Source organism: Alligator mississippiensis, chromosome 5, assembly GCF_030867095.1.
Source record: "Alligator mississippiensis isolate rAllMis1 chromosome 5, rAllMis1, whole genome shotgun sequence".
Classification (NCBI taxonomy): Eukaryota; Metazoa; Chordata; order Crocodylia; family Alligatoridae; genus Alligator; species Alligator mississippiensis.
In genome coordinates, this window is record NC_081828.1 from 44985348 (window position 1) to 45012620 (window position 27273).

At 44.5% G+C, this 27273-nt stretch overlaps 1 protein-coding gene across 1 annotated transcript; it reads left to right on the forward strand.

Annotated features, from left to right (window-relative positions):
* The first annotated feature begins 3345 nt into the window (after positions 1–3345).
* Positions 3346–27149, forward strand: VAMP4 (vesicle associated membrane protein 4). Its single transcript, XM_014605151.3, has 8 exons — positions 3346–3433; positions 4402–4531; positions 10799–10845; positions 11311–11361; positions 19512–19612; positions 21563–21642; positions 25212–25263; positions 26492–27149. The coding sequence occupies exons 2-8, from the start codon at positions 4466–4468 to the stop codon at positions 26518–26520; spliced, it is 426 nt and encodes a 141-aa protein (XP_014460637.1). The 5' UTR covers positions 3346–3433; positions 4402–4465; the 3' UTR covers positions 26521–27149.
* Positions 27150–27273: the final 124 nt, after the last annotated feature.

Consider the following 27273-nt stretch of genomic DNA (forward strand, 5'->3'; position numbering starts at 1 on the left):
CAAATCCATAATCTAAACTCTTCATAAAACTGTCATCAACCCAGACACAAGACAAGACATAACACCCTAACCTGCCACAGGTAAAGCAGGGGAACGAGGGCAGCCAACATCCTGTTTGTGTAAAAAGGTTGTTAATATACCTCAAGAGATCCCAGGTAGAGGCACAACACCTACTATGGAGGAAGGCAACAGCTGGCAGTGCGATGCTGTAGCTAGTAGGGCAAATAATACTCTGGCATGCATCAATCGATGCATCTCCAGCAATGCCAAGGAGGTGATTCTTTTGCTCGACTCAGCACTGGTGAGACCGCAGCTGGAGTACCGTGTCCAGTTCTGGGCACCACACTTTAACAAGGACGTGGACAAGCTGGAGAGAGTCCAAAGAAGAGCCACCCGCATGATCAGAGTCTTACACAGCAAGCCATATGAGGAAAGGCAGAGGGATCTGGGACTCTTCAGCCTGAAGAAAAGAAGGCTGAGACGGGACCTGGTAGCAGCTTACTGCTACACTAGGGGAGTACATCAAGGGCTTGGTGAGCAACTGTTCACCAGGGCACCCAAGGGGAAAACCAGGAGTAATGGCCACAAACTCCTGGAAGATCAATTCAGGCTCAACATTAGAAAAACCTTTTCCCAGTCAGGGTGTTCAGACTGTGGAATAAGCTCCCTCCAGAGGTGGTGCAATCGCCTACCCTGGAAATCTTCAAGAGAAGACTGGACGGTCACCTTGCTGGAGTCACCTGACCCCCAGTTATCTTTCCTGCTTGGTGCAGGGGGCTGGACCCGATGATTTTCCAAGGTCCCTTCTGGCCTTCCAATTAATGAATCTATAAAGAGACCTGAGTGTACACACACACACACACACACACACACACACACAGACACACACACACACACACACACAAATATTATAAAAGTTTGCCTGTCTGTTTGTCCATAACGCTTTATTCGCGCTTTGATTGGCTGACAAACATCCAATCAGAGTGAGAACAAGCATTCCAACAGGAGCTGGCAGCCAGTGGAGTGCTGCCATGATGGTGGGGACAGAGGGGAAGGAGGGCAGGGGGCAAGGCCAGTGCATCCTGACCAGCATGGCCTCACCCTGCCTGCCCTGCTCCCTGGAGGCGGGGTCAACAGAGGGGATGGAATGCAGGGGAGGAGGAGGGACGAGGCCACTGGAGCTGGTCTCCCCCTCCCCTTTACTCGTTGCAGGTGATGGCAGTGGCGATGCGGCGGGTATCAGGGTTGGGATGCCACAGGGGGGCCAGGCCATGGCTCTGGCCTCGATCCATCCCTCCCCGCCTTCCACCATTGCTGCCTGCAGGGCCTGATGTGGGATGCCGTGGCGGTGGTGGGAGAAGTGAGCCCGACGTGGGTTGGGGGAATAGCGAGCACGCCATGGCAGAGATGTGGGGAGGGGAGGAGTGGGCCCTGGGCCCCATGCAGCGGGGGAACAGGACTGAGCTCAAGCCAGGGGAGACGCTGGCCCACCACAGCAGAGGGAGCAGCGGGCCCGTGGCCAACCCAGTGGTGGCAGGGGAATGAGAGGAGGGGGCTCGGAGCTGACGGGGGGAGGAGTAGGCCTGGGCCTGAGAGGTGAAAGCAGCTCACTCCTTCCCTCCCCCAGCTGCTGCCGCGTCAGAGTGGGACGCTGCTCCCCTCACTGCTGCGGTGGGCCAGCGTCTCCCCTGGCTCAGGCTCGGGCCTCCTCCCCGCCACTGGCCCCTTGGTGCTGAGCGCTTCTCCTGTTCCCCTGCCCTCGCTGGGTCAGCCCAGGCCTGTTACTCCCCCTGCTGCAGCAGGCCAGCTTCTCCCCACCCTTGTGTCTGGCCCTCCCCTGCATCAGGTCTAGGCACACTCCTCCCCTCCCCCCACCGCTGCGGCAGGGAGCGGGTCCAGACCCCAAGCAGCAGAAGGTAAAGGGGGAGTGGGCCCAGACAGGGTTGGGGGGGCACGGGGCTCTGTCCCCGCATGCTCCCCTCCTCCCCCGTCATTCCTGATGGGCAATTGACTAGTATATTTATATACATTCTAATATTATACAAGCCTTTGTCTGTCTGTCTGTCCAGGAATGGGCCCGGACCCGAAGGGGAGGTAGGGTGGGAACGGGCCCGGACACAGGTGGGAACAGGCTGTTCCCTGCTTCCCTGCCTCGGGTGTCTCAGTGGGCATGACCTGGAGCGGGGAGCTCGTAGCCCCTCTGTGCAGCCCTGCTGTTCCCAGCCCGTGTCGCTCCTGCTGGGCTGGAGAGGCACCTGGGGCAGGGCGGCAGGGAATGGTGGCTGCTCATCTTGCGCTTCCCTGGGGATGCACAGCCTGTGCCTGCCGCTCTTTGAGGGAGGGGTGTGGCCAGGGCAGTGGGGTGCAGGGCCCTGGGACCAGGCAAGGAGAGGAGCCAAGCTGGGCCCACTGCGCCTGTGTGTCCGCCCCTTCCCCTTGGAAGTGTGTGAGGCAGTGGGGTGCCGGCCTCCCCCTCCCACTTCCCCGAGCCACTGGAGGCTCCGTCCTGCTCCCTGCTGGGGCCCTGCACTGCAGCCCCGGGCCCCAAGCACCCCCTGGCTCACCTGCAGCCCCAGCCCTGCCCAGCTCCCTCCCTACACGGGCCTCAACCTTCCTCTTCCCCCCCAAGCTGGAGCTGCCCTCGAGGCTGCTTGGGGCCACGTGGGTGCACTGTACATGCGCGTGGCGCCACCTGTCTCACTGCCTGCCTTCCGCTTCCTCCCAGCTCCCTGCAGGCTGGAACACAACATCCGAGTTTTGTCGCATAAAGCAAATTTCTGGTATAAATAAGTGAATTCACATATAGAGAAATTTGTGAGAAAAGAATTCGCATAAAGACACGAGCATGTGTGTGTGTGTGTGTGTGTCTTAGTGGTGCTTCATTTAAATCATGGAAAAGTGTGGATTTGGGATTAATTTTTTAACTGAAATTTCAGGATTCTTTTAAATCTGAGAAAACCAGGATCCCTGGTGATGAGAGAGTAATGACAGCAAACCCAGAAGTCCGTGAAGACTCCCTGAGTGACTTGGGTTTTGCAGCTGCTGCAACAATGAGCCGCCTCAACAATTACCGTACATTTGGAGCACTTTACTTATTATTGGTCGCACTTGTACAAAAGCAGAAACGACCACACAGACGCCGTAATTATCATTCACCCGCCAACGCTACCGGGCAGCGACCTACCCCCACCCCGCCTGCTGACGTCGCTGCGATGAGCCGGCACGAGTGCCCTGCCCCAGGCCTACAGTAGCCGGGAGACGGAAGCGTGGAAGGGCCAGCCGCGCCCCTCCGCCTGTGGGGGAGGGGAAAGGGGGAGATCGATGACTCGGCGGTCGGCCCCGCCCCTCAGAGGGAGTGTCGAGTGCTCGATGGAGCAGCTGACTCGGCTGCGGCCGCAACACCAGCCATTTCCCAGCCGGGCCTCGCAGCGAGGTGAGCGGGACGCGGGTTGGGGTCGGGCGTGTTGCGTAGCTCAGCGCAGTGGGGGCCGGGGCGGCCTTGGCTTGGCCGGGCCCCGGGCGGAGCTGCGCGGCCTCCGGCTCCGGTGCGCTCGGCTCGGGGTCACGTGAGTCGCCGGGGGGAGCAGGTGGGGCACCACGTGACCCCGAGGACCTCCCCTGCGGCTCCCCTCCCTCCCAGCACTTGGTCCTGGCCATCCCCAGGCCTGGGGGCCGGGGCCGACCTTCGTCTCTGTCCTTTTGAGCGGGGCGCGGGGTCGGGGGTTGGTTCCCCAGGGGCCAGAGTCGGCAGTACCGGGCGAGGCAGGGCTGCAGCTGTCCCCCAGCAGGGTGGGAAAGACCTTCAGCCCCATCAGTGTGGGCCAGGCCATGGACATCAACCAGCCCTTCCTCCCGCAACCCCCTCTTCACACCTTAGCGACACTTCCTGCTCCTCCTCCCTCTTTTCCTCCAATTTTAGTTTCCCTTTGCTATACCCTTCGCTTCTATTCCCCCAACCCCAGTATTGTCACACAGCAACTCAGCCGTGGGGCTGCACCAGAGATGCCCAAAGACACTGTTAGTACCTCGATGCATTTGCAGTCTGGAGCCCCTCTTTGCACTGCCTTCGGGTGGTGGTGGTTAGCTGTGGAGCGCTGAGTGATCCTGCCAAGCATGTGACTCCTCACAGAATGGCCAGAGTTTAGAGCAGTGCTTGAGCGTTCCCAGGATTAGGGTTTAAGAAACACGATCAAATTGCCTTTCCCTTTAAGAGGGGCTTGTGGGGCTGTGATGGTGCGACATAACAATGGATGAGGTACCGCCTTTTGTTTCGTGGGGATTCTGGTGGTGCTCTCTGGTTGCCTTCCCGCTGTTTTCCCGGGTGCTGGAGAAGGGGTGATAATGATTGCCAATTGCATGTAAAATTAGATATCAAAGACGCACATTTTTCCTCTCTCCTAGGCAGCATATTTCTCCCCACACCTTCTGTACTGGACCATCAAGGGCATCTTTTTGAGTGGAAAACATGCCTCCAAAATTCAAGCGCCACCTCAATGATGATGACGTCACTGGTTCAGTGAAAAGTGAAAGGGTAAGTGCCTGGTGGCCTGTGGTAGCCTTGGCTACATTTGTTAGTGCTTTATTCCTTGCCCTCCTTGTATATTTAACAGCTCTGTGTTTACTGGAGGTGTAGGAATAGGCTTCACCATGTGGCTTTGTTACTGATGACTTGAATAACTTTGAATCAGTGGGGGTCATGTTTAAAGTGCACTACACATGAATGAAGTCCATTATTTCACCAGTATTTATTTCTTTATATGCTGTCTGTCTCAAAAAAAAAAAAAAAGACTCAGGGCAGCTTACAGTAAAGCCCAAAATAATTTTGTACAAGCAGACCAAATACTGAATAGTAGGTATGGATGTAACAAAGGTCTAAACCCAAAAAATTGAGAGAGGAGGGTGTGGCATGTGATAAGTAGTCCCAACAGTCGGCTTAAGAGAGATGTTCAGCTTGTTAACTGAAAGGCAGTTCTTCTAAAAGCCTGTGATGTCTCATAAAATTCTGGCTGGCTCTACTCTTTTGTAATTCCCAGAATGCATCATTTGATGACTTCACAGCTGCTGACAAACGGCTGTTACAAAGGTTTGGTCTGAGATGCATGTGTGTATTGATTCCCTTTTTGCAAATAATGTGTTCTAAACGGGCACTGAAAGAGGATTTTAAAACAAGAAACTGAAAATCTCTTGGAAGCATGGTGAGACTTTCTAATTTGGACGGGCATTTAATAAGTAAAGCTAGGCTGGGATATTGGTTAGGTTTCTGTTGATTCTCTGCTTTCCTTCTAAGGTGATTTGTTCTCTTGTTTGTTCTTCTATTTTATAACTTATTCTGTCCTCTTATTGTAAGCCACTCTGAGCCTTTGTTGGGACGGGCACCTGTAAATTGAATACAGTAAATCAGAGTTGTCCAGCTTCCAAGCAGCAGCAGCATAGGCACAGCTTCCAGTTCCTTGGCCCTGGCATAGCTCCTCACTGCTGAGCCCCAGCATTGGCACAAGCACAGACAAAGCCCAGTAGTTGTGCAAACCAGCTTTGGCCCACAGGCTGGATGTTGTCCTGAGTTAGAGCAAAAGGAAAGACACTAACAGCACTAGATCTTTCTCTGAGAATAATTTCCTATAAATGTTCTGCGTGTTGTTGCTCATTCCAAGTTCTAGCCCGGTGTATTTTCATATATGAAGGACTCGTAGTACTTGTTGCACCATGAGGGAGGTAAAATATTGGTCACAGGTGAAGAATGCACCTTGTGCAATTTGTTGAAACAAACATGTTTGTTTTCCTGTACATCTTGGTCCTCAGAGCTAGAACAGAAATCTGAGGGAAACAGATGAACAGCCTTGAAACAAATAAAGTGTACTATTGCCAAAAGAGCACTTGGCCAGTTTTTGTCTTCAGCCTCAAGATTATTTCATGTTTCCATGGAGTCCTGTTGTAGCTGTAGTGTGATACTGCAGCTATAGTCATAGCTGCATGGTTGTAGAATATAAAAATGAATGACATGACATTATTTTTAGATGTGGTGTATACTCCCTTTTAGCTTGGCAGGTATGGCTGGTCTATACAGTTTGATAAAGTGACTTGATTAATTATTTATTTATTTTGTCAGAAGGTCACCAATAAATACTACACGTTTTGGTGGAAAAAAGAGATGTTCTGGCCTTTATTTGTATGAAACAACTGTATGAATAGATTGGTTATATATGTAACAACCCTGCCTGAGCTTAGGTGGTTAAGATACACCAATTCTAGTAGACATTGGTTATAGTGTTGTGATTGGCATGATGTCTATACTTTTCCCTCCTTTGGCTGAATGACCAGGTACCCCTTTGACTTTGTCTCTCTGGAAGCCATAGTGGAATGCTTTAACCACCTTCTACCCTGTGCCTTTTAACTACATAGACCAGTGGTGTATAATTCTGGATGGGCCAGTGGTTGAGCACCCCCAGGTAGACTGTCACGTGTAGCACTTTTTTCTGAGGAAGCTGGAAAATAGCTTAATTATTGAGTATTGTATCTGATACTTGAATGTGCAGGGCACTGCTACATAGTTGTTCTGTGTAACACTAGACAGGTTCAGGGTAGTATACAGCATGATATTCTATTCTGTTTCTCTTGCATATTGCCCCATGTAACCTGTTTGTAATTTGCATGCACGTTTTTTTTTTTTATATTGGATATTTGCACTATAAATGAATGTCGCACTTACCGTGAGGTGGCAAAACAGAACTATTGGTAGATAGTACAGGCAAATTACTGTAATGTCTCACCTATAATGGCCTAATAGCACAAACTTAAGCTGAGAGGGATCTGATATATTTCTGTTAATTAAAATGTGTATGATTTTTACATGCTTTGTTCAATTGATCTGATCTTTAAAAACTGACATTAACAAATAAGTCTGTTTTAGGTACATCTGATTTGTGTATGAGATTTCTCTCAGCTTAAGAGTTTGTGCTATTAGGCCATTATAGGTGAGACACTAGGTCACTACTTACCATTCTGTGATAATGCAGCATACTGTGGTCTTCTATTTGAAACCCCTTGTAGGTGAAACTTGTACTGCCGAAAAGCTGTCTAAACCAGGGATGCTCAGCCTCTGGCATGCAGGCCAAATGTGGCCTGCAGAGCCTTGGAATCTGGCCTGCAGGCTCCCCATGGATTAGGAAATTTGGCAGCGGGGAAGCTGCCAAGTTAATACTGTTACCCATCTTCGCTGCCAAAATCCCAGGCAGTGGGTCAGAGCTGGGCCACAACCCTGTCCCTGCATGGGCAGATTAGGATCAGGCTATACCCCTTTCCCTCCATGTGTCTGGGTTGGGGCCCCCTTTTCCTCCTGCAGGGCTGGACCATGTCCCTGTAGGCTGGACCACACCATCTTCCCCCTCCTACCCTTGTGGGGCCAGACCATGTTCCTTTCCCTCCGTCCAGCTAGGCTGGGGCCTGGCCTTGCCTTCTTCATGCAGGGTTGGGCTACACCCCTTCCCCTGCACAGCTAGATTGAGCCAGGCTGGTCCTCCCACCTCCCTCTATGCAGCCATACGGGACCCGTAACACCTACCTGGGTGCTGGATTGGATCTACCAGGCAGAGCTGGCCCTTGGGGATTGGGTACTGCCCATCTGGCCTACTGGCCAAAGAGGTTCAACACCGCTGGTCTAAATACTTCATAAAAAGAGAGGGAGAGAGAGAGAGAGAGTGTGTGATGTCAATGGGGATTTGCTATCTGTAGGTAAAGTCTCTGTGTTGAACTTGTAAATGTGTGTGCTGAATTAGTTTAAATTACTATTTCAGGCTAAGTGGATTTAAACATAATCTATCAAGTCAAATTATGTTTAAACCAAATTTGGTAGCCAAACTGTCGTCTAAAACAATGCTTAGCTCAGCTCGTAAGCAGTGGCTTAGCTGCCAGTGAGATGATAGGCTCTCTGGTTGCAAGGAACAATGCTGTTGTACCTGCAAGGAGACCATGAAAGCCCACCTCTAGACTAGAGTGCAACTTCTTATATTCTGTTTAAATTGATTCAGCAATAATGAATTAAGTGGTAGTGAAGGTGGATTTCCAGGTGAGGTTATGATAGTTGCAGATGGCAATCCAAAACAGTTTCCAAGGAAAAGGCCATCTGTAATAGGACTGTGTGAAGCTTTGATAACCAATTAGATTTGGAGGAGATTTGGCCTGATTTGGCAGCTGAATCTCTGAATCAGAATCGAATCAGGAGACCAATTAAAACATCTGAATTGAATCAGAAGCCTCCAAATTGATTTGGAAAAGATTCAGCGCTGATTTTGAGATTTGGCCATAGACTAAACAAGCAGCAGTCAGTTCTCAAGGATGCTGCACACAGGTGCCTCCAGCTGGTAAGCCTGTTGTGGTGGGCATGGAGAGGGGCAGGGCAGATCAATGCCCCCACAGTGAGGCAAGGATTGGGGTTGGGACTGGGACAAGCTGCCGGGGGGGGGGGGGGCGGTGTGCTGGACTTGGGGAGGGGGCTCCTGCCAATGCGCATCACCATGCACCACAGGTTCAGGAGGGCATGGGAGCGGGTGTGTGCCTCTGGATCTGCACAAGGTGGACTGGGCTGGTCTGCGCTCTGGTAGGCTAGCCCCAGCCGCCGCCTGTTGGGCTGTGCTCTTTGGGGCAGGTGGAGCCAGGATGGTGCTCTGCCTGCCCCCCCAGAGCCCAGTGGAGTGTGGGCTATTGGGGGGGGGGGCTGCAGTCACCCTAAAATTCCCCATAACCCCTACCACCAGCCCTGCTCCGATCCAGGTGCGTGCCCCCGCCTCCATGCCCTGCTGCTGCTTGCCCAGCCAGGGCGAAGCTGCGGCTTGTCCGGGAGGTGCGGGGAGGCTGGGTGAGCAGTGGGAGGGCACCCGCTCCCAGTGCCTTTCTCCACCCATTTGGAGCACAGCCCGTCTCAGCCTGCCCCACGCAGATACGGGGGCACACACCTGCTTCCATGCCTTCCTGGAGCAGCAGCGTGTGATGGCGCACAGTGGTGGGAGCCCCCCTCCCCGGGTGGGCAGCTAGCCCCAGCTCCAGGCCCAATCCCTCCCTTGCTGTGGGGGTGTTGATCTGCGCCACCCCTCCCCCCTCCCCCACGTTCCTTCCCTCCCCACTCCACCCACTACAACAGACTTGCCAGCTAGAGGCAGCTGTGTCCAGCGTCCTCGAGGACTGCTGCCTGTTTAGTCTATGGCCGAATCTTTGGATCTGAATTGGCCGAATCAAATCGGGACAGTGATTTGAATCACTGAATTGAATCGCTGTCCCTCTGAGTTGGCCAGGTCCAAATCCGAATCGAATACTTGCTGCTTCGCACAGGCCTAATATCTAAGCATCATGAGAATGGGTTAGATTTGTTGGTTCTGGGGCTCCTAAACTATTCACCTTTCCCTTCTTGGCCTTTTTTAAACCCCCCGAAAAAGGACTGTGGTGGACATGAGCAGTTGGACTATTTGTTACGGAGATAAAACATGAATACAGACGCACAAAAAGATACATATGTGTTTTTATTATTTATGTAAAACAACTTACCCAACTTCATGTAAAGCTGCTTTAAATACAAGATAGTCATGAAAAATTAGTCCAGGTGACCAATCTACTCAATCTGGTGGGCATGATAAAATCTCGTAACAATTTACTTGTCTCAAACTTTCTTTTACAGAGCAGATTTTTGTAAGATTGAATTGGACTCAGTCTTAGAATCATTCACTCATGTAACAGAGTTAACAAAAGCTGAGGTGAAAATGTCTTGATAAAGAGAGCGTATTGGGATAATTGTATAACAATCAAGAGTAGCAGTTATAAAAGTTCCCCTAATAACAGCAGCAATGTACCCCCTAAGGCTTATATTCACTACACAACAGGTGGAAATCCTTGATGCTAAATTCAGTTCCACTTTACTTTGAGCATCTTTGGAGCAGTCACAGTAGGGGATATGGTAGGAAATAGTTATGCAATGCAAAGCAAACTGGATATAAGATCATATCATCTTTATCCTAATTTGAAAATTGGAAAGGTGCACCCCTTCTGTTTACAACTAACCTGACTCTCTCTACAGATGTGGGGTGAATCTATTACATTTAATCTTCATTCGCCATCCTTTATATCATCAGGTGACAGAAAAACTGCAGTGTCTTCTGAGAAAGTAATAATGTGTTCTTCCATGTAGAGAAGGTAAACCTAATTACAAGAGATGTTTTCTGTGAGGAACTTTGGTGCTGGCTGACTGTGATACTTTACGAATGGAGCCTTAGAATTGACTTGGATTGAATCTCTATGTCAGCATTTTCATAGTGGTGTGTGCACACGCGTATGCATGTGTGAGTGTGTATAATGAGTCTTACTGGGCATTGTGCAGTATGTTTATAGACCACCTGGTTTCTGCGTTGCAAGATATCAGAAAGATGTTCTCAAAGTGAATGAGAGAACTGAAGTTGATGCAAACCTTCCCTGGAATTGATAGAAACTTGCTGTAAATTGGTTTCATTTTCACTGTTACAAGTAGCAACAAGAACTGACTCAGTGGCTTAGTTGCAATGCCTGATATTGCTGCGCATTTTGTAGAACTAGCAAATGTTTTCCTTACTTTTTAAGGGTACAGAAACATTCAGCTCAGCTCCTAGAAAGTGGGACTAGAAATAATACCCCTTCCGGTCATTTAAAAAAAAAATCTTCAAAAGGAATTATACAGAGTCCCTGGTCAGAAGGATGGAGATTATATTGCAGGGTCTTGAAGTGTGCATACAGTACTCTGGCTGCTTATTGACTGAAGTTGTTTGCTTTTCTGTCTTCACAGAGAAACCTTTTAGAAGAAGATTCTGATGAAGAGGAGGACTTCTTCTTGTGAGTATCTGTAAGGTCCATGTGTGGGTATTATAGTTAGCGTGGGAGTGTACTGCTAATTGTCCTGGTCAGAACAGAACTGGGAAAACTGAAAAGATAAGGCAACACAAACTTACTAATAGTGGGGAATTGATTGGGGATTTAACTTTGCCATCTGTTTTAGATTTGCTTGAAATCATTGATATAGCACAATTTACATCAGGGAAGGTGTTAGCAACAAATATAAATTAAGGTTAAGCTAACATTAGCTGCTTAAGATTAGGCCTCCACGTGTTAAAGGTGGAAGAATCCTACTAGTAGTTTCAGGGCCAACACCTTGCTGATACAGGACCGCTTTTTGTCATGTTTACTATGTCTTGTCTGATTTTTAAATGACAACTCTGAACTCTGTGGAAGGCCTAACCATTTGGCACTCAAATATTTCTGTGCATTTTTGTCCATTATTACTGTCTCTTGTTCCTGCAGGAGAGGACCTTCTGGACCAAAATTTGGACCTAGGAATGACAAAATCAGGCAGTAAGTTCTCCAGAGGTTCTGATTTATAGTGCAGATGTCAGTTTGTTTATGCATTACTTTAATGTTTTGCTACATTCTTGCTGACACGCTTCTGATTAGCTCTAAATATGAACATCATTCACTCTTAATCTTTTGTGACCAGTATTTCTTAGTCCATCTCTCTTCAAGCAGGTGAAGTTTCACCTTCTGAGTTATCAAACAGTTAATTGTGCATTAGTAGGCTTTAACAAATTGGTGTGCCATCTAAAGGACTATTGAAAGCTGCTGCTATGTTATATTACACCTACAGTATTTCATAGACAGATTTCATATACATTAGGGCTGGAAAGGACCTTGGAAAATCATTGGGTTCAGCCCCCTGCCCTGGGGGCAGGATGTCAGCTAGGGTCAAAGGATCCTAGCAAGATAGGCATCCAAATGTTTCTTGAAAATGTCCAGAGTAGGTGCTTGCACCACCTTTGGAGGGGGTCTATTCCAGGCTCTGGGAACACAGATGGTAAAGAAGTTTTTCCTTATATCCAGCCTAAAACAGTCTTCCAGGAGTTTGTGACTGTTAGATCTTGTCTTCCCTTGGGGAATGCCTGTTCACCAGAGCACCCCCAGTTCCTGGTGCACACCCCTTATATACTTATAGGCTGCCACTAAGTCATCCCTGAGCCTATGCTTCTCTAGGCTGAAGAGTCCCATGGCTATCAGCCTCTCTCTTCATAAGGCCTCTTCATTTACTATTCCATTACAAAATTTGATATGAGCGTTAATAGTAACATTGTAAAATTGAGACCCTGTTGTGCCTGTATGCCATATTTATCGTCATCTTCCTCTTTCTTGTCCTGGTTTTTACCTCATCCTTTCCCCTCCCTGCTTTGGTGTTTCAAATAACCTTATATTGTAGATTTCTCTTTGCACCTGGTGGTCCCCTGGACTTCAGTTCATCATATGGGGAATAGATCTCTGTGACCTTCTGGAGGCAAGGAATGACTTACTAAGCTCAAGCAGCTGAACAAACAGGAAACAATTAGAGTTGAGATTATAACCATTAGTTAGAAAGAACGAAGGGAAAGAGACTAACAGCACTAGATCTTTCTCTGAGAATAATCTCCTGTGAATGTTTTGGGTGTTGCTGCTTGCTCCAAGTTCCAGCTTGGTCTGTTCCAGCATATGAAGGACTCATAGTACTTGTTGCACCATGAGGGAGAGGAAAGGTTGGTCACAGGTGAAGAATACATCTTATCCTGTTTATTGAAACAACATTTGTTTTCCTGTACATCGCTCTTGAGAGCTAGAATAGAAATTTGAGGGGAACTTAGGTGACACTGCGTATAACAAATCATTTAGCTTGTGGCTTCAGTCTCAGTTCTTTTTTGTAGGTGAGAGAAAGCCAGTGCCTGTCAGATCTTTCAGTAGTCATCCCAGTATGGTTGAAAGCACAGACCCTCCAGTCAAACTCCATCCATAAGTTTTTGAGGTGATGAGGTTCAACCCATGAGCTGTAAAAACAAACACTGAGGGAATCTCCTTTGAGCATTTGTAATTCCTTTCTTCCGCAAGCTGTTAGAAATCAGCAGAAAGGTTAGAGTGCATTCTGCTGTGCTAATCACTTCAGACTAGCCAGTTAGCATTGAAGAAATAAAAAGGCTTGGCCTGTTTCAGTGTCTTGCTTTCTGTTGTTATCATCTGAACAGCCATGTATTTTTAACATGGATGGAAGAAAATTTAAATCATTGCAACAAGCTAAATTTACAAAGTGCAGTAACTGACATGTTATCACTTTGTCTAATGCGGTTCCTTATTCTTAAATTTAAGAAAATGACTTGTTCTTTTTCATGAGAAAAGCCCTCACCTATGGAGAGGGTTAACACTTGTTTCTCTGCTGGACATAATTGGACAGAGAAAAAGAGTGGTAGAAGAGGTATTTAGAAAGTGGTCAGCAGCTTTGAATATGATGGCAAAGTGTACGGGAGGTATTAGTGAAGGTTCAGTGAGAGATGTATCATCAGAGTTGTCAGAATGGAGACTTTAGGTGCAGCATATATGTTCAAGGCTTCCCTCCAGTTGTGAGTGGTGGGGGCATTAATTTTTTTTGTGTAGATACCTCTTAACTAGAAGTGCCCAGGGTACATGAGATGCTTAATCTGGGTGGAATTTAAAGACGTGCCATAGGATTTATAGGCAAAAGTCTCATAGAAAGTCAATGAAACACATGAGCCTAAATCCTTTTCCATGGTTTTGAAAGTCTCCAATCTGCTGCATTTATTTTCATTGCAATTATAAATGTTGTATTGTAAATGAGATTGTTTCACCTTTCAAAATACTTCAGTAAGATTAATTCTTACAGTGGGACAAAAGGTTATATTTATTCATTTTCTTTGATTCAAGTAAAATAGCATGGGTATTTGGGAGATATTTATATATGCTAAGCCCCTTTTAGGCAGTTTTCTGTTTCTCCCTAAAGGCTTTCAACATAAACTGAGTGCAGGTTAACAGAAGATCCCCACCTTAAATATGCTAATAAGTGAGGCCTGATTGATTCTTCAGCACTGGAGTTTGTTGCTGCATCAACTCGTTGCTACTGAATTATGTTCTAGATTCTCAGCTTTTGTGTTAACACTGTTGGTTCTAACCTTCATGTTTATGAAACCATCCTAAATAATATGATCTGACTTTAAGTCAGAGCAGTGCTGATTTCATGAATCTGCAGAGAGCCTGAAACAATTACTCTTAGGCTGCATCTGTACAAAGAATATTAGCACACTCATCATGGTAATAAAATACCTTCAACATTTAGTCACTAGTGTACACAAAACTCAAACACTTATCAGTGCCTGATAAAAAACTTTGCTCAGAGCCAGTTTCTGTTAAAACACCTTAGTCTTTCCTCTTAGTGCTACCAGTTCTGCAACTGCACCATTGCTGTAGTGTGGTTATTAAACTTTCTAAGGTTGTCAGGCCTAGGAGAGATTCAGATATCTTCCTTTGTTGCAGTAGCATTGATGCAGAAACCTAAGAATGACAACTCAGAGATCATTGTTAATTGTTTTGCTACTTATTTTAGTGAGAAGTGACTATCAAATGTACTTCTCTTACAACCCTGATAAGCAGCTGCATCTCCCTTGGATGTTTGGAAGATTCCAAGTACCTCTTGTCTCATTTGTACAAACCTCTAGATTCCTGTCACCACAGCAATTTTTGCAATGTGGTTCTTTGTTTAAAAAAGGTCAAAGGTCCTCCTAAACCTTGTGGATCATATGGTTACCATAGTTAAGGCACACCAGTTTCTGCAGCAGATCTCACACAAAGAAATGTGAGAAGTGTCATGTCTGGTTGCCTTTGACTTTCTAGTCTGGATGACCAGGTGCCTGTCTGCATTTGGGTTCACAGGGGTAGCTGTCAGCACAAGTCCACAGCAAGATTTGAATTCATGCTTCCAGATCCATAGCAAGGCACCTTGAAGTACCCTGCCACAGCACCCCACAAAGTATATGGAACCTCATTAATGTCCATGCATGTACCATTTGATAAAGAGTGGGAGAAGCGCATCTCATGCTGCCTGCTAAAAATTTTGGACTACTCCAACATCTGGTGGCTTGTATAACAGGTCACATGGGAAGAGGCCGGTGTTCTCACCCATTGTTTCTGCCTTTTGAAGAATAGACTGTTGTTCTTAGTCTGGTAGTATGACTTGCCTGTTACTTTTGTCAAATAATAATCCTATGAAGGGAAGGCAAGTTCCTTTCCTTCAGAACCAGCCAGGACATTAAAGCAGATACTAAATCATACCAGGATTCCAGTGACCTCATTATTGCTGTCCTGATTAAAACCAGCATGTTTACAGTCATTAATGTAACCTGGAGCCACAAGAGACGTGTCTTATGTTTTTGTTTTACTCCATTTCCTGGTTGGACATTCAGTTTTTTCCTACTTGGAAACCTGGCAGGGTACAGACCCACGAGTAAAATATTTAAGAAGCCAGTAGCTTGCTACTAGTAAATATATTTCTTCCTAGAATCTGTTCCCTGGCCAAGTAAAACCAAAAAGAAAAAATTAATATTGCTTGAATTTGCAACATCAAGCACATAGAACTAGTTGCAAATAATGCAATTGTTCAGAAATTGCCTAGTTAGACCTTTGACTCATGCTGGAACCCATCTCCCAGGGAAAGAGGCAGGCTGGTTCTATGGTTAAGGCAGTGTACTGGGATCCAGAAGGTTTGGGTTTGATTCTTTGGTGAGCTCAGGCTCTCTATGTGAACCTAGGCAAGCCATTTAATCTTTCTGATCCCTAACTGTAAAAGGGGATGTTAAAGCATGGAAGAAAGGAAGAATTATCTTTTATTTATATAGGTCATAAGCTCTTTGGGGTGCACCTTTTTTGTTACACTTGTGTACCAGGTGAACTTAATATCTGTATGCTATAGCTAAATAATAAGAATACATAGCATATGGCCTGTAGCTCTTAGCTGTAATCCAAGGATACTGGGACATTAAGGTCTGAAGTGTGTAACTTGGTCTGAGCTAGGTAGCCATCTAATATCTGCAGACCATTTCCAAAGGTTATAAGTAAAACAGCTGTTGTGTACCTGGTGGGGTTTCCTTTGAACACCTGCTCATAGTTCTACCTTGTCTGACTCTTAATATGCAGAGTTACTCGTATTGCATCCTCTGTACATTTCTGCTAGTGGTTTATACTAAGAAAACTTGCTGGAGAAACTGTCATTGGGAGGACTTTTAAGCCAGTGACCTAATTTTTAAGAATAGCCTTGTACTGAAAAGCAAAGTAAAAAGTAGACCTGCTTTCATCAGCCTTTTGCATGTGAAACTGCCATTGAAAAGGTCCTGGAAGTCTGAGCAGAAGGCTTTTGGGCAGCCAGCCTTCTGCCTCTCCCCCAGCACCTCTTTCTGTTTTTTTAATTTCTTATGCTTGGAAACAGTAATTGTCTTTTGAATTAGGTTTGTCCATGGCATGCAGAGGAAAGATATCCCATCACCTACACTTCATTATTATGACACCTTTTCAGTTAGCCTTTGGTAGTGAATCACAGATGTAATGATTTGGGGATTTGGGTGTGTACATCCGGTGTAGGCAGTGTAAGATTAGCACCTTTGCCAGCGCTTGAATAGCTTCAGCATACCAGGGTAAGGGAAGAAGTAAATTGATTCACTGGAAATGGTTATGATGGGCTGACTTAGTTCGTTTAAAATAACAGAAAGTTCTGCCACTGCCATGTTTTTTTAACCTGACTTGTGAACAAATGTTAGGTTTGCCCTGGTTAAGTTGCATGTGATTTTCTTTTGAGGGACCTTTCACAAAAAAACTTTTGACCATCTTGGTCTGCAGCATTAAAGACAACTGCTTATCTTAGATACAGAAAGGCAAAAGTAGCAACTGAAGATTTTGGGTGGATGGGGAGGATTGAACACTTCATGCTGATAAGCTACAGGAAAGGTCAGTTTCTCATTTTTGTGTTATTTTCATCTGTATATGTAGGGGAAAATGTCCTCTTCAGTTGAATATTAAGCTAGGAGTTTGCAGGAGTAGGTTCTGATGATGACATGTATTACAGGAACAGAGCTGCAGTGGTTTTATAAAGCCTAGTTGAAATTACAAGATAAAAGTATAGCCCTCACTATTTAACTAATCACGACGTATGGCTATTCCTTTTGTGCAGTTTTTCATTAATGGCTTGAAAACATATGTAGGAACATTCGGATTTATTTATTTTGGTTTTAATTACATTTTTCTTGGATCAGTAACAGCAGTTTTGCTTCCAATGGTATTTGAACACATGTAGGAATTGCCACATTTTCTCAAATATAAGACACCCCTGATTATAAGATTACCCCCCCCCAATAATTAGGTTCTATATATGGAAAACTACAAATTTGATACAGTTTTCCAGATGTAGAATCTAATTCTTGAATGTTTGTCTTGAATTTATCAACCTGCCACTTCCACAGAAAGGGAAATTAAATTGGAGGGGGCAGTTAGGTAGCCCTCTTGCCCTCTGCCCCCTCAGTCTCCAGCTGCTGCTTAGGAGGGGCCAGGCTGGGCATGGGCAGGCAGGATAGCACCAATCCAGGACTTTTGCTTTGTATTTCACCAACCGGCCAGGATGCTGGCGTGGCCTATGAAATCCGGGACTGTCCTAGCCAAACCTGGGGCATGTTCCATTTGTAATGGTTGCATTTCTACTTATAAGCCATTCATGGCTGGGTGAGTTAAATGGAAACTGCTCTATCTGTATCTTGTATACTTTATATCCCTTTTAGGTTGTACTTGTGCTATGGAATGGCAAAGCTTCTTATTATTTTTGAAGTTTAGATTTGATAATTAGATGTCCATATGGATACCTTTCACATGAACACCCACACTGTATTATCTACTACTGGTTAGAATGAATATGTTATGAGGATTGAAAACAAGACAATTAAGTCATTGAAGACTTAGAACTAGGTCAGTTTCAACTAGAGGCAGCATTTCCTATAGCAGGGTTGTCCACGTTCCCCACTACTAGGGGCTGCACAGAATCCTGATACATTAGTACCTGATACATCCAGTAATGTTGAATGCATACAGTCCTTTTCTTTATAGTTATACCCATCTTTTGCAAAATATGCACATTCATTGTATTTGAAATTATATTAAATCCACACAAAGAAATCAAAGAAACTGAGCTAGATATTTGAAGCTGAGCTGAGAGGCCAGAACACTTTACGTTTGTTTCGTTCTGTGCTTAAATTTGTCTTTCTCGGAGACAACTCTTCCTGCCCTTGTTCTGAAAGGCCAATAAATGTCAAATGATATAATATATTCTAGGCTCTCCCAGCTGTTACCACTTTCCACCTCCTGTAAATATAAAAATGCATTGACTTTAAATATAAACCAGAATGTAGCAGGTTTTGTTTTTTGTTTTTTTCAGTTAAAGAATTCGATTTTATTCTACGTTACATGTGGATTTAGAATCCTATTTTATGGAGCAGTGACCATCATTTAATTTGTGCGTTTGCAGTAGCACAGGGCTGTGGTCTAGGCTACTGGAAAGTGACTACCTACATCGTTGCATAACCTATAATGTGAAGTTCAGAAGCTAGAATCTTAGTTTATCCTGATTTACTTCATTTGGTTCATACTTGGCTGCCCAGTTCTTTTCAGTATGGCTTTAGACTTCCTTGAGAAAACACTTTTCACTTAATTTCTAGGCTATTTTGAAATCCCTGTGCTGAAATTTGGCACCTTAGAAAAGATGCAGCTGAGTCAAATCACTCTACAACAGAAAGGCCCCCATCTGAGGCTTTTTGGTGCTGTTGACAGTATCTTTAGAGGACAGCACTTAATTAATTGGTCTTCCCTAGTCCCTCTAGAATGGCAGTAGCCCAGCAATGCTGAAAATATAGTGAATTTAAATTAAACTCCTCAGCAATGAGTTTTTCAAAAACTATTCCTATGTGGAGAATGCATTCAGGTCTACCTCTGTTCTGCTGTCATTTGGCAGGCAGACAAAAATTATATGGACGTACCTCTCTCACTGATTTCCAGTGTGCTTCTGAAGTCCTTTGAAATATCTCATGTGTAAGAGTCTGCAATACGTCCATAACTGTCCTCATTCTGAAGTGAGTCCTGAAGGAGATGGGAAGTCTGATGCAGTAAAACCGAACTTGTATATGTGATGGAAGCGTTCATGCTACAAGAGCTAAAGCTGGATTAGAAAAGTGAAATTGAGAGAGCAGAAAAACACTACTGAAGCTCCTTTTTCTCTGCGAGTACAGTGCTAAAATTCTCTCGGGGGAAAGAACACCATTGACTCTATGGACCAAGATGTGGCGTTATCCATAGAGTTGTTCTCCAGCTTTCCTTTGGCCTTAGCTTGGGATGAGAATGAAAGAGTAATGGAGCATTTAAAAAGAGGAAAAGGAAGGGACATACCCTGTTCTGAGATGTGCTTTGCAGGCCACGTGCAATGCTAAGACTTAGCCCTTTCCCAAATGCCCCAATGATCTTTCCCTTTTTGCCTGTATCTGCCTCATTGGTGAACTGCCCATCATTCTTTCAGTGTGACCGGCTTTCTGAGAGGCACCAGTATAGGACAGTATCCTCGTAGCACTTGTTTTTGTTGGCTTTGTGTAATTTATGATGGCTTTATTTTTTTTATCCAGTGTACAGAACCAGGTGGATGAAGTCATTGATGTCATGCAAGAGAACATCACAAAGGTGATTGAAAGGGGCGAGAGACTGGATGACCTTCAGGATAAATCAGGTGCGAGCACTTAATACTGTTACAGTACTATTTCCTTTTCGTGCCTTCCCTTCTTCCCAGCGTAACTTGTGAGTCCTGTGCAGTAGTACGTTCCTCTGGGTATTCAAACTATAATGACTTTAGGAAAAGTATTGAAAGTCATCTTTACTGAGGTGAATGTGGCCACTTTGTTGTCTACCTCACCCGTGCTCTCTCTGGCCCTCTTATTTGATTCCATTTCATTACAGTAAATCCTATAAATCATAGCGACAAAACATCTGATAAATCATCTCATCCTTTTTCTTTAAGGCCCTTTTGAGGCTTGTTTTGTTTAGCACCCTACTCTAGACAAATCACTGTCTCCAAATCTCTCAGGAAATCTACTGTCCAGGCCAATAGCTCTTACTGTCTGGCAGCTTACTGTCTAAATTTTCTTCTTTCCACTTGTATCCCCTTTGCTTTCTTTTCTGCCTAAATTCCTTCCTTTTGGTGTACGTAGCTTTTCCTATCCTGGCTTTTAGTTACTTACTAACCTAGAGCTCACTCTCTAATCCTGCCTCATAAATTACTTTCTCCAGCCCCAAATTCCCCTGATTTTTTTTGAAGACCGCTGGTGTCCTGAGCTTTGTCCTGTGTTTTATATATTATCACACAAGAAGTCCAAATAGAAATGCTGTTAGGGTCCTAATATCCGACTCCAGGCCATATTTACAATGGGTGTTAGGCACTCAGAAATGTAGATATGAGGGCACTGGGATGTACAAAAGCACTGCCAGCTTCTGAAATCCCACTGGCATCTATTTCCATCTTTAGGCGCTTTTGCGGGTGTGGTCCTTAGTGCTTTTTCCCTTTTTTCTTGTCCCTTAATTGGAATGGTAAGTTCCTGCTCTCTCCTCCTACCTCTAGTCTCAGCAAAGGCAGGAACAATGAAACAGCATCTTTCTCCATTGAACAGCTGTGTTTCAGATTAGCTGTCCACTGTTGTATTGGCTTTGCATTTATCCAGCTTAAACCTAATTTTATACCCTGTCCATATTTTTAACCTCTGTAGGTCCCTTTGTATTATTTCTCTGTCTTTCCCAGTGTTTGCATCACCTCCCAATTTAGTATCATCATTTCCTAAGAGGGTAAGTCTCCCATCACTTTGACTGCTCTCTTGACGCACCTTGATTTATATATTCCCCTTAAATTGCTGCTTTGAGCAGGTGACTTGTAGCACTACTTTTGCCTTTTTTAAATTTCTTTCTTTCCTTTTTTCTTTTCTTCTCTTTTTTTCAAGTATAATTGGATATTGCAACTTAAATTTTTTAATGCTCCCTTCTTGAGCCAAGTAACTTTTTGTGTTGAGGACTTTGGTTATAATATATCTTTTATGCTGTGGTCTACTTGGAACCCCTGTCATTTGGCTTGCATTTCAGTAGAGCCCCTCTAATCCTTGCTTTGCTGTTCTGCACAGCTGACAATTCTCACTAAATGCTTATTGTCAGTCTTGCTCTTTGTCTCAGGGAAGACTTAATAGTAGAACGCTGCAGGCAAGACTTGTATTGCTAAGACTTCCAACAGTTTTCTTTTTCATTTTTAGAATGTTGAGGGTATTTGCTACAATTAAATTACTTTTATTCAAACTAATAAAGACCATTTTGTCTTGCAGTAACCTTTTTTCCTTCAGTTGTGTGTTCATTTACTAACTAGTACAATATGTTCTATCGACGTATTGTACTACTTAGTACTAGTAAGAATTGACAAGATTCTACTACATTTATAATGTTCTCTTCTGATGAAATAAATGTTGGATTCCTATAGAGCTATGCAGAATTGCTCTGTGAGTGTTTGTTCCTTGGTTGCCTAGCTTATGGTTTAAAAAATAAGTTTGTGGAACTGAATAACTCTTTTCTTATGTACTTGTGTTACCAAAGGGGTAAGTACATCTGTTTCATTTTGTTTTTTAATTCATTTCTCTGTGTGCCACAGAAAGTTTATCAGACAATGCAACAGCTTTCAGCAACAGAGCGAAGCAGCTTCGAAGGCAGATGTGGTGGCGAGGTTGCAAGGTGAGTAGAGAGGGGAAAGGAATGGATTTTGTAATGCAAGTTCTTCAAACATGGCCCAAATGAGAGGGTCACCATGGCAGCTTGGCAGGGACTCGGGTTCATATTTAGTTTGTAGATTTAGTGTCTTGTATTGCAGCCATCCCTGTCTAGCATCCAAAAGTGAGGCTGGCAGAAATTCTCCATACCAGCATACAACTCTAAGTAGTCTTTGCTTGGCTAAAAACAAGCACTCTGTACTTGGGGCAGCTAATCTTTGCTCCATATTGAACATTATGCTTTAGCTAACATAGTTTCTTGTTACTCTGACCGTACTAAGTACAGTAGGATTGACTAGCTTAATGAGGTACTGAAATAGGTATATCTTTAGGAGAGGCAATTGGAGGAAAGGAATTCGAACAATGTCAATATAAATAACTGTTTACAGGGGGATTATGAAACCTACAGGATCAGTTTTTATAAAGGGCTTTGCAATCTCTTAATGAAAGATACCAGAGAAGAACAAAGTACTATTTACTAAATAACCAAGCAATGCAAATAAGCCAGGCACTGTTTTCATAACAGTAATTGAGTTTAGTGTAATTTTATAAGGCATCTGCAGGTCTCAATCATTTGATCAATGTTTACTAACAAAGTCAACAATCCAATCAAAAAAGAATGGTGTCTCGGTCAAGCTAAGTGCTCTAGTAAGTAAAATTAGTGCATTACTGGGGAGGGGTTGTACATCACTTATCCCAGTGTTTTGTCATCTTGAAATTGCAGTGATCTGAAACTCAGAACGAGAGTTGCATGTCATTACAAGTTAGCCAGTGTAGATGGCTCCTTGCTCCAATATACTTCTAACGTTAAACTTGCACTACATCTTAGAGTACTGTGCATATTCACAAAATTAATAACACTCACAGCTAGCCAAATAGAGCTATTGGCCAACTGAGATGTCTGCATTAGTTTCCTTTACTGGCCAAAATCCAAGTGATCCATGGATTCTCATGTCTGCAGGACAGTATAGGTGAATGGAATTGTCCTGTGGGACTATTTTAAAACCAGAGGTGCTGCTTGTGTTAAGGAATAGAAAAGGAAAATTCACCAAAATTTAAAATCTTTTCCTTTTGATATGCGGGTAGAAAATGTCCTGCTGCTTGTCAGCAAGGCCTTTATCCTATTCACCATCCCTTTCAGACCTCTTGGCTTTGCCTGTTGGCCTGAAGCAGACTCCTTTAAAATGTAAATAGGGTAGATAAATTCATTCCTGGACTGGGGGTCTGGGGGCTATTTGTGCATGGTTCAGCCCTAGCACAGGTTAGCACAGCCGTGAAGGGATAACTGTCCTAATCATCGTTTCCAGCACCTTGTGCATCATCTTTGTCAGGGGTACCATGCTGGTTGAGGGGAGGTCTGGGGGGAGAGAAGTAGATGGAGATTACAGGTTACAGTGGTGGGCAAATGTAGTATTGAATCCCATCCTATTCTCAAGTGCAAGGTGCTGCACTTGGGCAGTAAGAACCAGCAGCATACCTACAGGCTGGGGAACTCTCTTCTCGAAAGTACAGTGACAGAAAGAGATCTTGGAGTCACTATTGATTCCAAGATGAACATGGGCTGCCAATGCGTGGACACGGCCAGTAGGGCTAACAGCACCAGATGCATCACAAGCAGGGCCAAGGAGGTGATCCTCCCCCTCTATGTGACACTGGTCAGGCCGCAGTTGGAGTACTGCGTCCAGTTCTGGGTACCGCACTCCAGGAGGGATGCGGACAGCATTGAGAGGGTCCAAAGGAGGGCCACTCACATGATCCAGGGACAGCAGGGCAGACCCTATGAGGAGAGGCTATGAGACCTGAACCTGTTCAGCCTTCACAAGAAAAAGCTGAGGGGGGACCTGGTGGCTGTCTATAAACTTACTAGGGGGGGACCAGCAGGGAATGGGAGAGACCTTGTTCCCCTGAGCGCCTCCTGGAGTAACAAGGAATAACGGCCATAAGTTGTTAGAGAGTAGGTTCAGACTAGACATTAGAAGGCACTACTTCACAGTCGGGGCGGTGAGGATCTAGAACCAGCTTCCAAGGGAAGTGGTGCTGGCTCCTACCTTGGGGGTCTTTAAGAGGAGTCTTGACGATTACCTACCTGGGGTCATTTGAGCCCAGTTTTCTCTCCTGCCCAGGGCAGGGGGTCAGACTAGAAGATCTGCGAGGTCCCTTCCGACCCTATATCTGTGAATCTAGGTATGCCTGCCAGAGAGGCTCCCTACCCTGGTGTGTGTGGACCTCACAACCACTTTTCCCATAATTGATGTAGAGTAGCCACAGCTGAATTTCCTTGCCTTGATTTGCATGTGCAGCAGTGAGGATTTATTGCAGTACAAGATAGGGGCAGTATCCCCCCCCCCCAAAATCTCACCTGCAGCTGAGACCTGCAACAACTCTGGAGCTTTTTTTTTTTTTTTTTAAAGCCCAAGCCAGCACATATACTCTACCTTTTCAACTGTAAGTCAGTTTTATTAAAGGAGTTAATGTGAAATTTGTATGGTATATGGTGGTATTTGGGCTGCTTTGCCTTCTGGGGCCTCTCAAGACTTTGTGTTCCTTGACTATTTCCCAGGTTTTCTTTTTCCAAGTCTCAGTGGCTTAGTACTCATCTGCTGTGTGAAGAGATTCCAATACAGTTCAGAGTCCTTGGAAACTATTTTAAATATTTAATTAATAAAACACAGCTTTGGCCCATGAATATCCCATAGATGTGGATTTTGTCAGTCTGGGCTGGCTGCTCTATCAGTTAATGATGACAGTGCTGTGCATTCCAATATCTGGCAGCATTTCTACATCTCCAGGTTTATTGTGGATCTTTTAGTCCTGGTTTCTTTTGTGCAGTGCAGACATTGGTGGTTCTTACCCAAATGGTTATATTTACCCATTGCTTATATTTCTTGAACATGAACATTAGCCTCTATTCCTGACTGCAGATCAAATAGTCATCAGTGTCACCATCTCTGCTGCAAAAGATGGACTGCAGGGAAGTACCCCAGGTTTAACCCTCTGCAGAAGATTTGGTTCCAAGGGTAATATTGACTCAAAGAACATCAAGTGGGCATTAAACTCAAGCCAGTTTTCTCAGACCTTCGGAAACTGAGCTACTTGCATTTGGGCAAGTCTTACTTTGGGCACCTAGGTTTGAATACCTTGGTGCTGGGAAACTAGTCTACATTTTTAGTGCCTTATTGAAAGGTGGTGTGGTCACACCTATAAGTATTTTTATTGTAGCAATATTGTTGAATGTTCTTTCTTCCCTTGTCCCAAGCTCTTCTCTGCTTGCCTGCCTTCTAAACCAAGGAAAAACAGAGCTGGGGTAGGTAGTGTTGTCAAGGAAGCTTGCTGCAGAAAGACCGTTTTATTTTCCATCAGTATTCTTTGTAACGAGAACATTTACCTTGCCTCAAATATAAATAGGAAAGAAACACTCGGGTAAAGCATCTAGAGGTGATGCATGGAAAACAGAAAACTTTAATTTATGACAAACTGAAGAGCTGTCTCATGTGAAGAAGTTAACCCTTGTGCTTATTTGTGCTTCTCTTACAGATGAAGGCCATCATCGGTCTGGCTGCTGTTGTACTTTTGCTAGTCATAATCAGTGAGTATCAGCAACTCTTCCCTGAGTTATCTGGGTCTTTTCACATTTGAAAATACTTTTATTTTCTGTAATATTCACACTCGTTAACTTGGGTCCTGATTGGCAGCTGCTGAGGGAAGTCACCAGTAATCCTCAAGTCCTTCCCTTTTTAAAGGAGGTTTGTGACATGCAGCCAGTATTTGGGCAAGAGGCTTCCTTAGCCTGTGCTTTGTCCCTTCTACACAAGATTTATAAGAATATAGAGGGGAATCATTTCTCATTTAAACAGCTCATTTAAGAACCATAACCAGGGAGGAAAGAAACAGATGCATGTGATGTTACGCTTTGCCAGAAAGAGGTCTGCCCTGTTTTAATGAGAAATTATTCCTTCCTGATTGGCTTGTTTGAAGAGTGGGGTTAGTACCCGAGACCTTTGGAGTTCTCCATCTTTCTCTCCAAATGTTGTTGAAAAATCTGTAACTTGTTTTAATTTGTCCATCCTAGTGTGAATCTATTTTTAAAAGGTGTTTTATATAGTTAATCTCTGGCAGGGAGGCTTGGCCAGTTGAGTGGGGCTTGGAGATGGGCTCCTTTCCCACCTGTCCCACAGACCTTTCTCATGACTTTTTGGCAAGCTAGACAAGAAAAAGGCACTAAGAAGGAGGTACAATTTTTAGAAAGAAAGCCCCAAAGATCAGACCACTCCTAATACATTGGGGACCCTTAGGGGGACTGTGGTAGTACAAATAATGATTGGATAGTTCTTAAAGGCAGGAAAGTCACTCCACCCTTGGGTTGGGTGGCATGGTTATTCATAAGGAGCTTCCAAAAGTCCACATTGGTCTTGGAGTTAGGAACAGTGGTACAGATGTATCTTTATACCGAGCCCCTTTCTGACAGTGAGCAAAAACCTGTTATCCTTTTGGACCATCTTATCCGGCTAACATGCACATGTAGGACATGAGAGCAGAGCCAACAGCTGGAATGCTGGCTGGAGAGACACTGATGGAAAGTCCCATCTGGTTTGTTTTGGGGAGTTGGACGTAGATAAAAATGGCAAGAACTACTGTCTCCTGCCTAGAATTTGCACAGGATGCTAACTTAAGCAATCTGAATAAGGAAACTAATTTTCACTTGCAAATTCCTTGATTAACTAAGGAACACTGTTTTTATTCTCTCTGACTTTGACAATGAATGATGTTAGGTTTGTAAATATTCTCTAACAAACTTGTTTCATTGTGTCTTTCAGTACCCATAGTCCTGAAATACCACAATTGACTTGATGGCTGGAGATCTCAACGGAAGCAGCTTTGGGATGATAAAAACAAACTGCTGTGTAATTTAAATGAAACATATGTATATAGCTTTGAAGTGTTCTTTTTCAAGAAGGGAAAAGAGGCAAGTAGCCAGTTTTGACAAGGGCATTTTGAGAACTGCCAAATGACCTTTTTTGGGTCTAATATATGCTACTGTTTTTTTTGTTTTTGTTTTTTTTTTTTTTTATAACCTAAAGTTTAAAAATCCCAAACACTTTTTGCTGTATTCCAGGATTCCCAGTGTGAAACTAGCTACTTGCCAATGCATTTTATTTGTATATATATAGCTAAGGAATAATGATGTTATTTATAATTTAAGCAGTTTCCTACTGCCAGTTGCTGAAAGTAGGGAGCTCAGTTGTTTCATCAAAGTGAAGGAGGGGGAACATATGTAAAGAGAACTACATTAGAGGCAGTCTAACCATTCTGTAAATAATTGCAAGGATGCTACTTTCTCATGTTTAAAAAATTAGGTTTTGCAAACAAAGAAATGTTCTGTACTGTCATGGAGATGCACAAGCTCAGTGTTTTCAGTATTGCTACTTACAGCTGCAACTAAAGACATTCCAGTAAACCTATTTTTGACTGTAAGAGGACTCCTGGAACATTTTTGTGACTTTCTCAGTGTCCGTGTAGGAAGGATGCACTCTGTGAGTTGCAGTATGTCTGAGTGTAACCAAACACAGGATAAGGCTTGGAAAATAATTTATTTTGT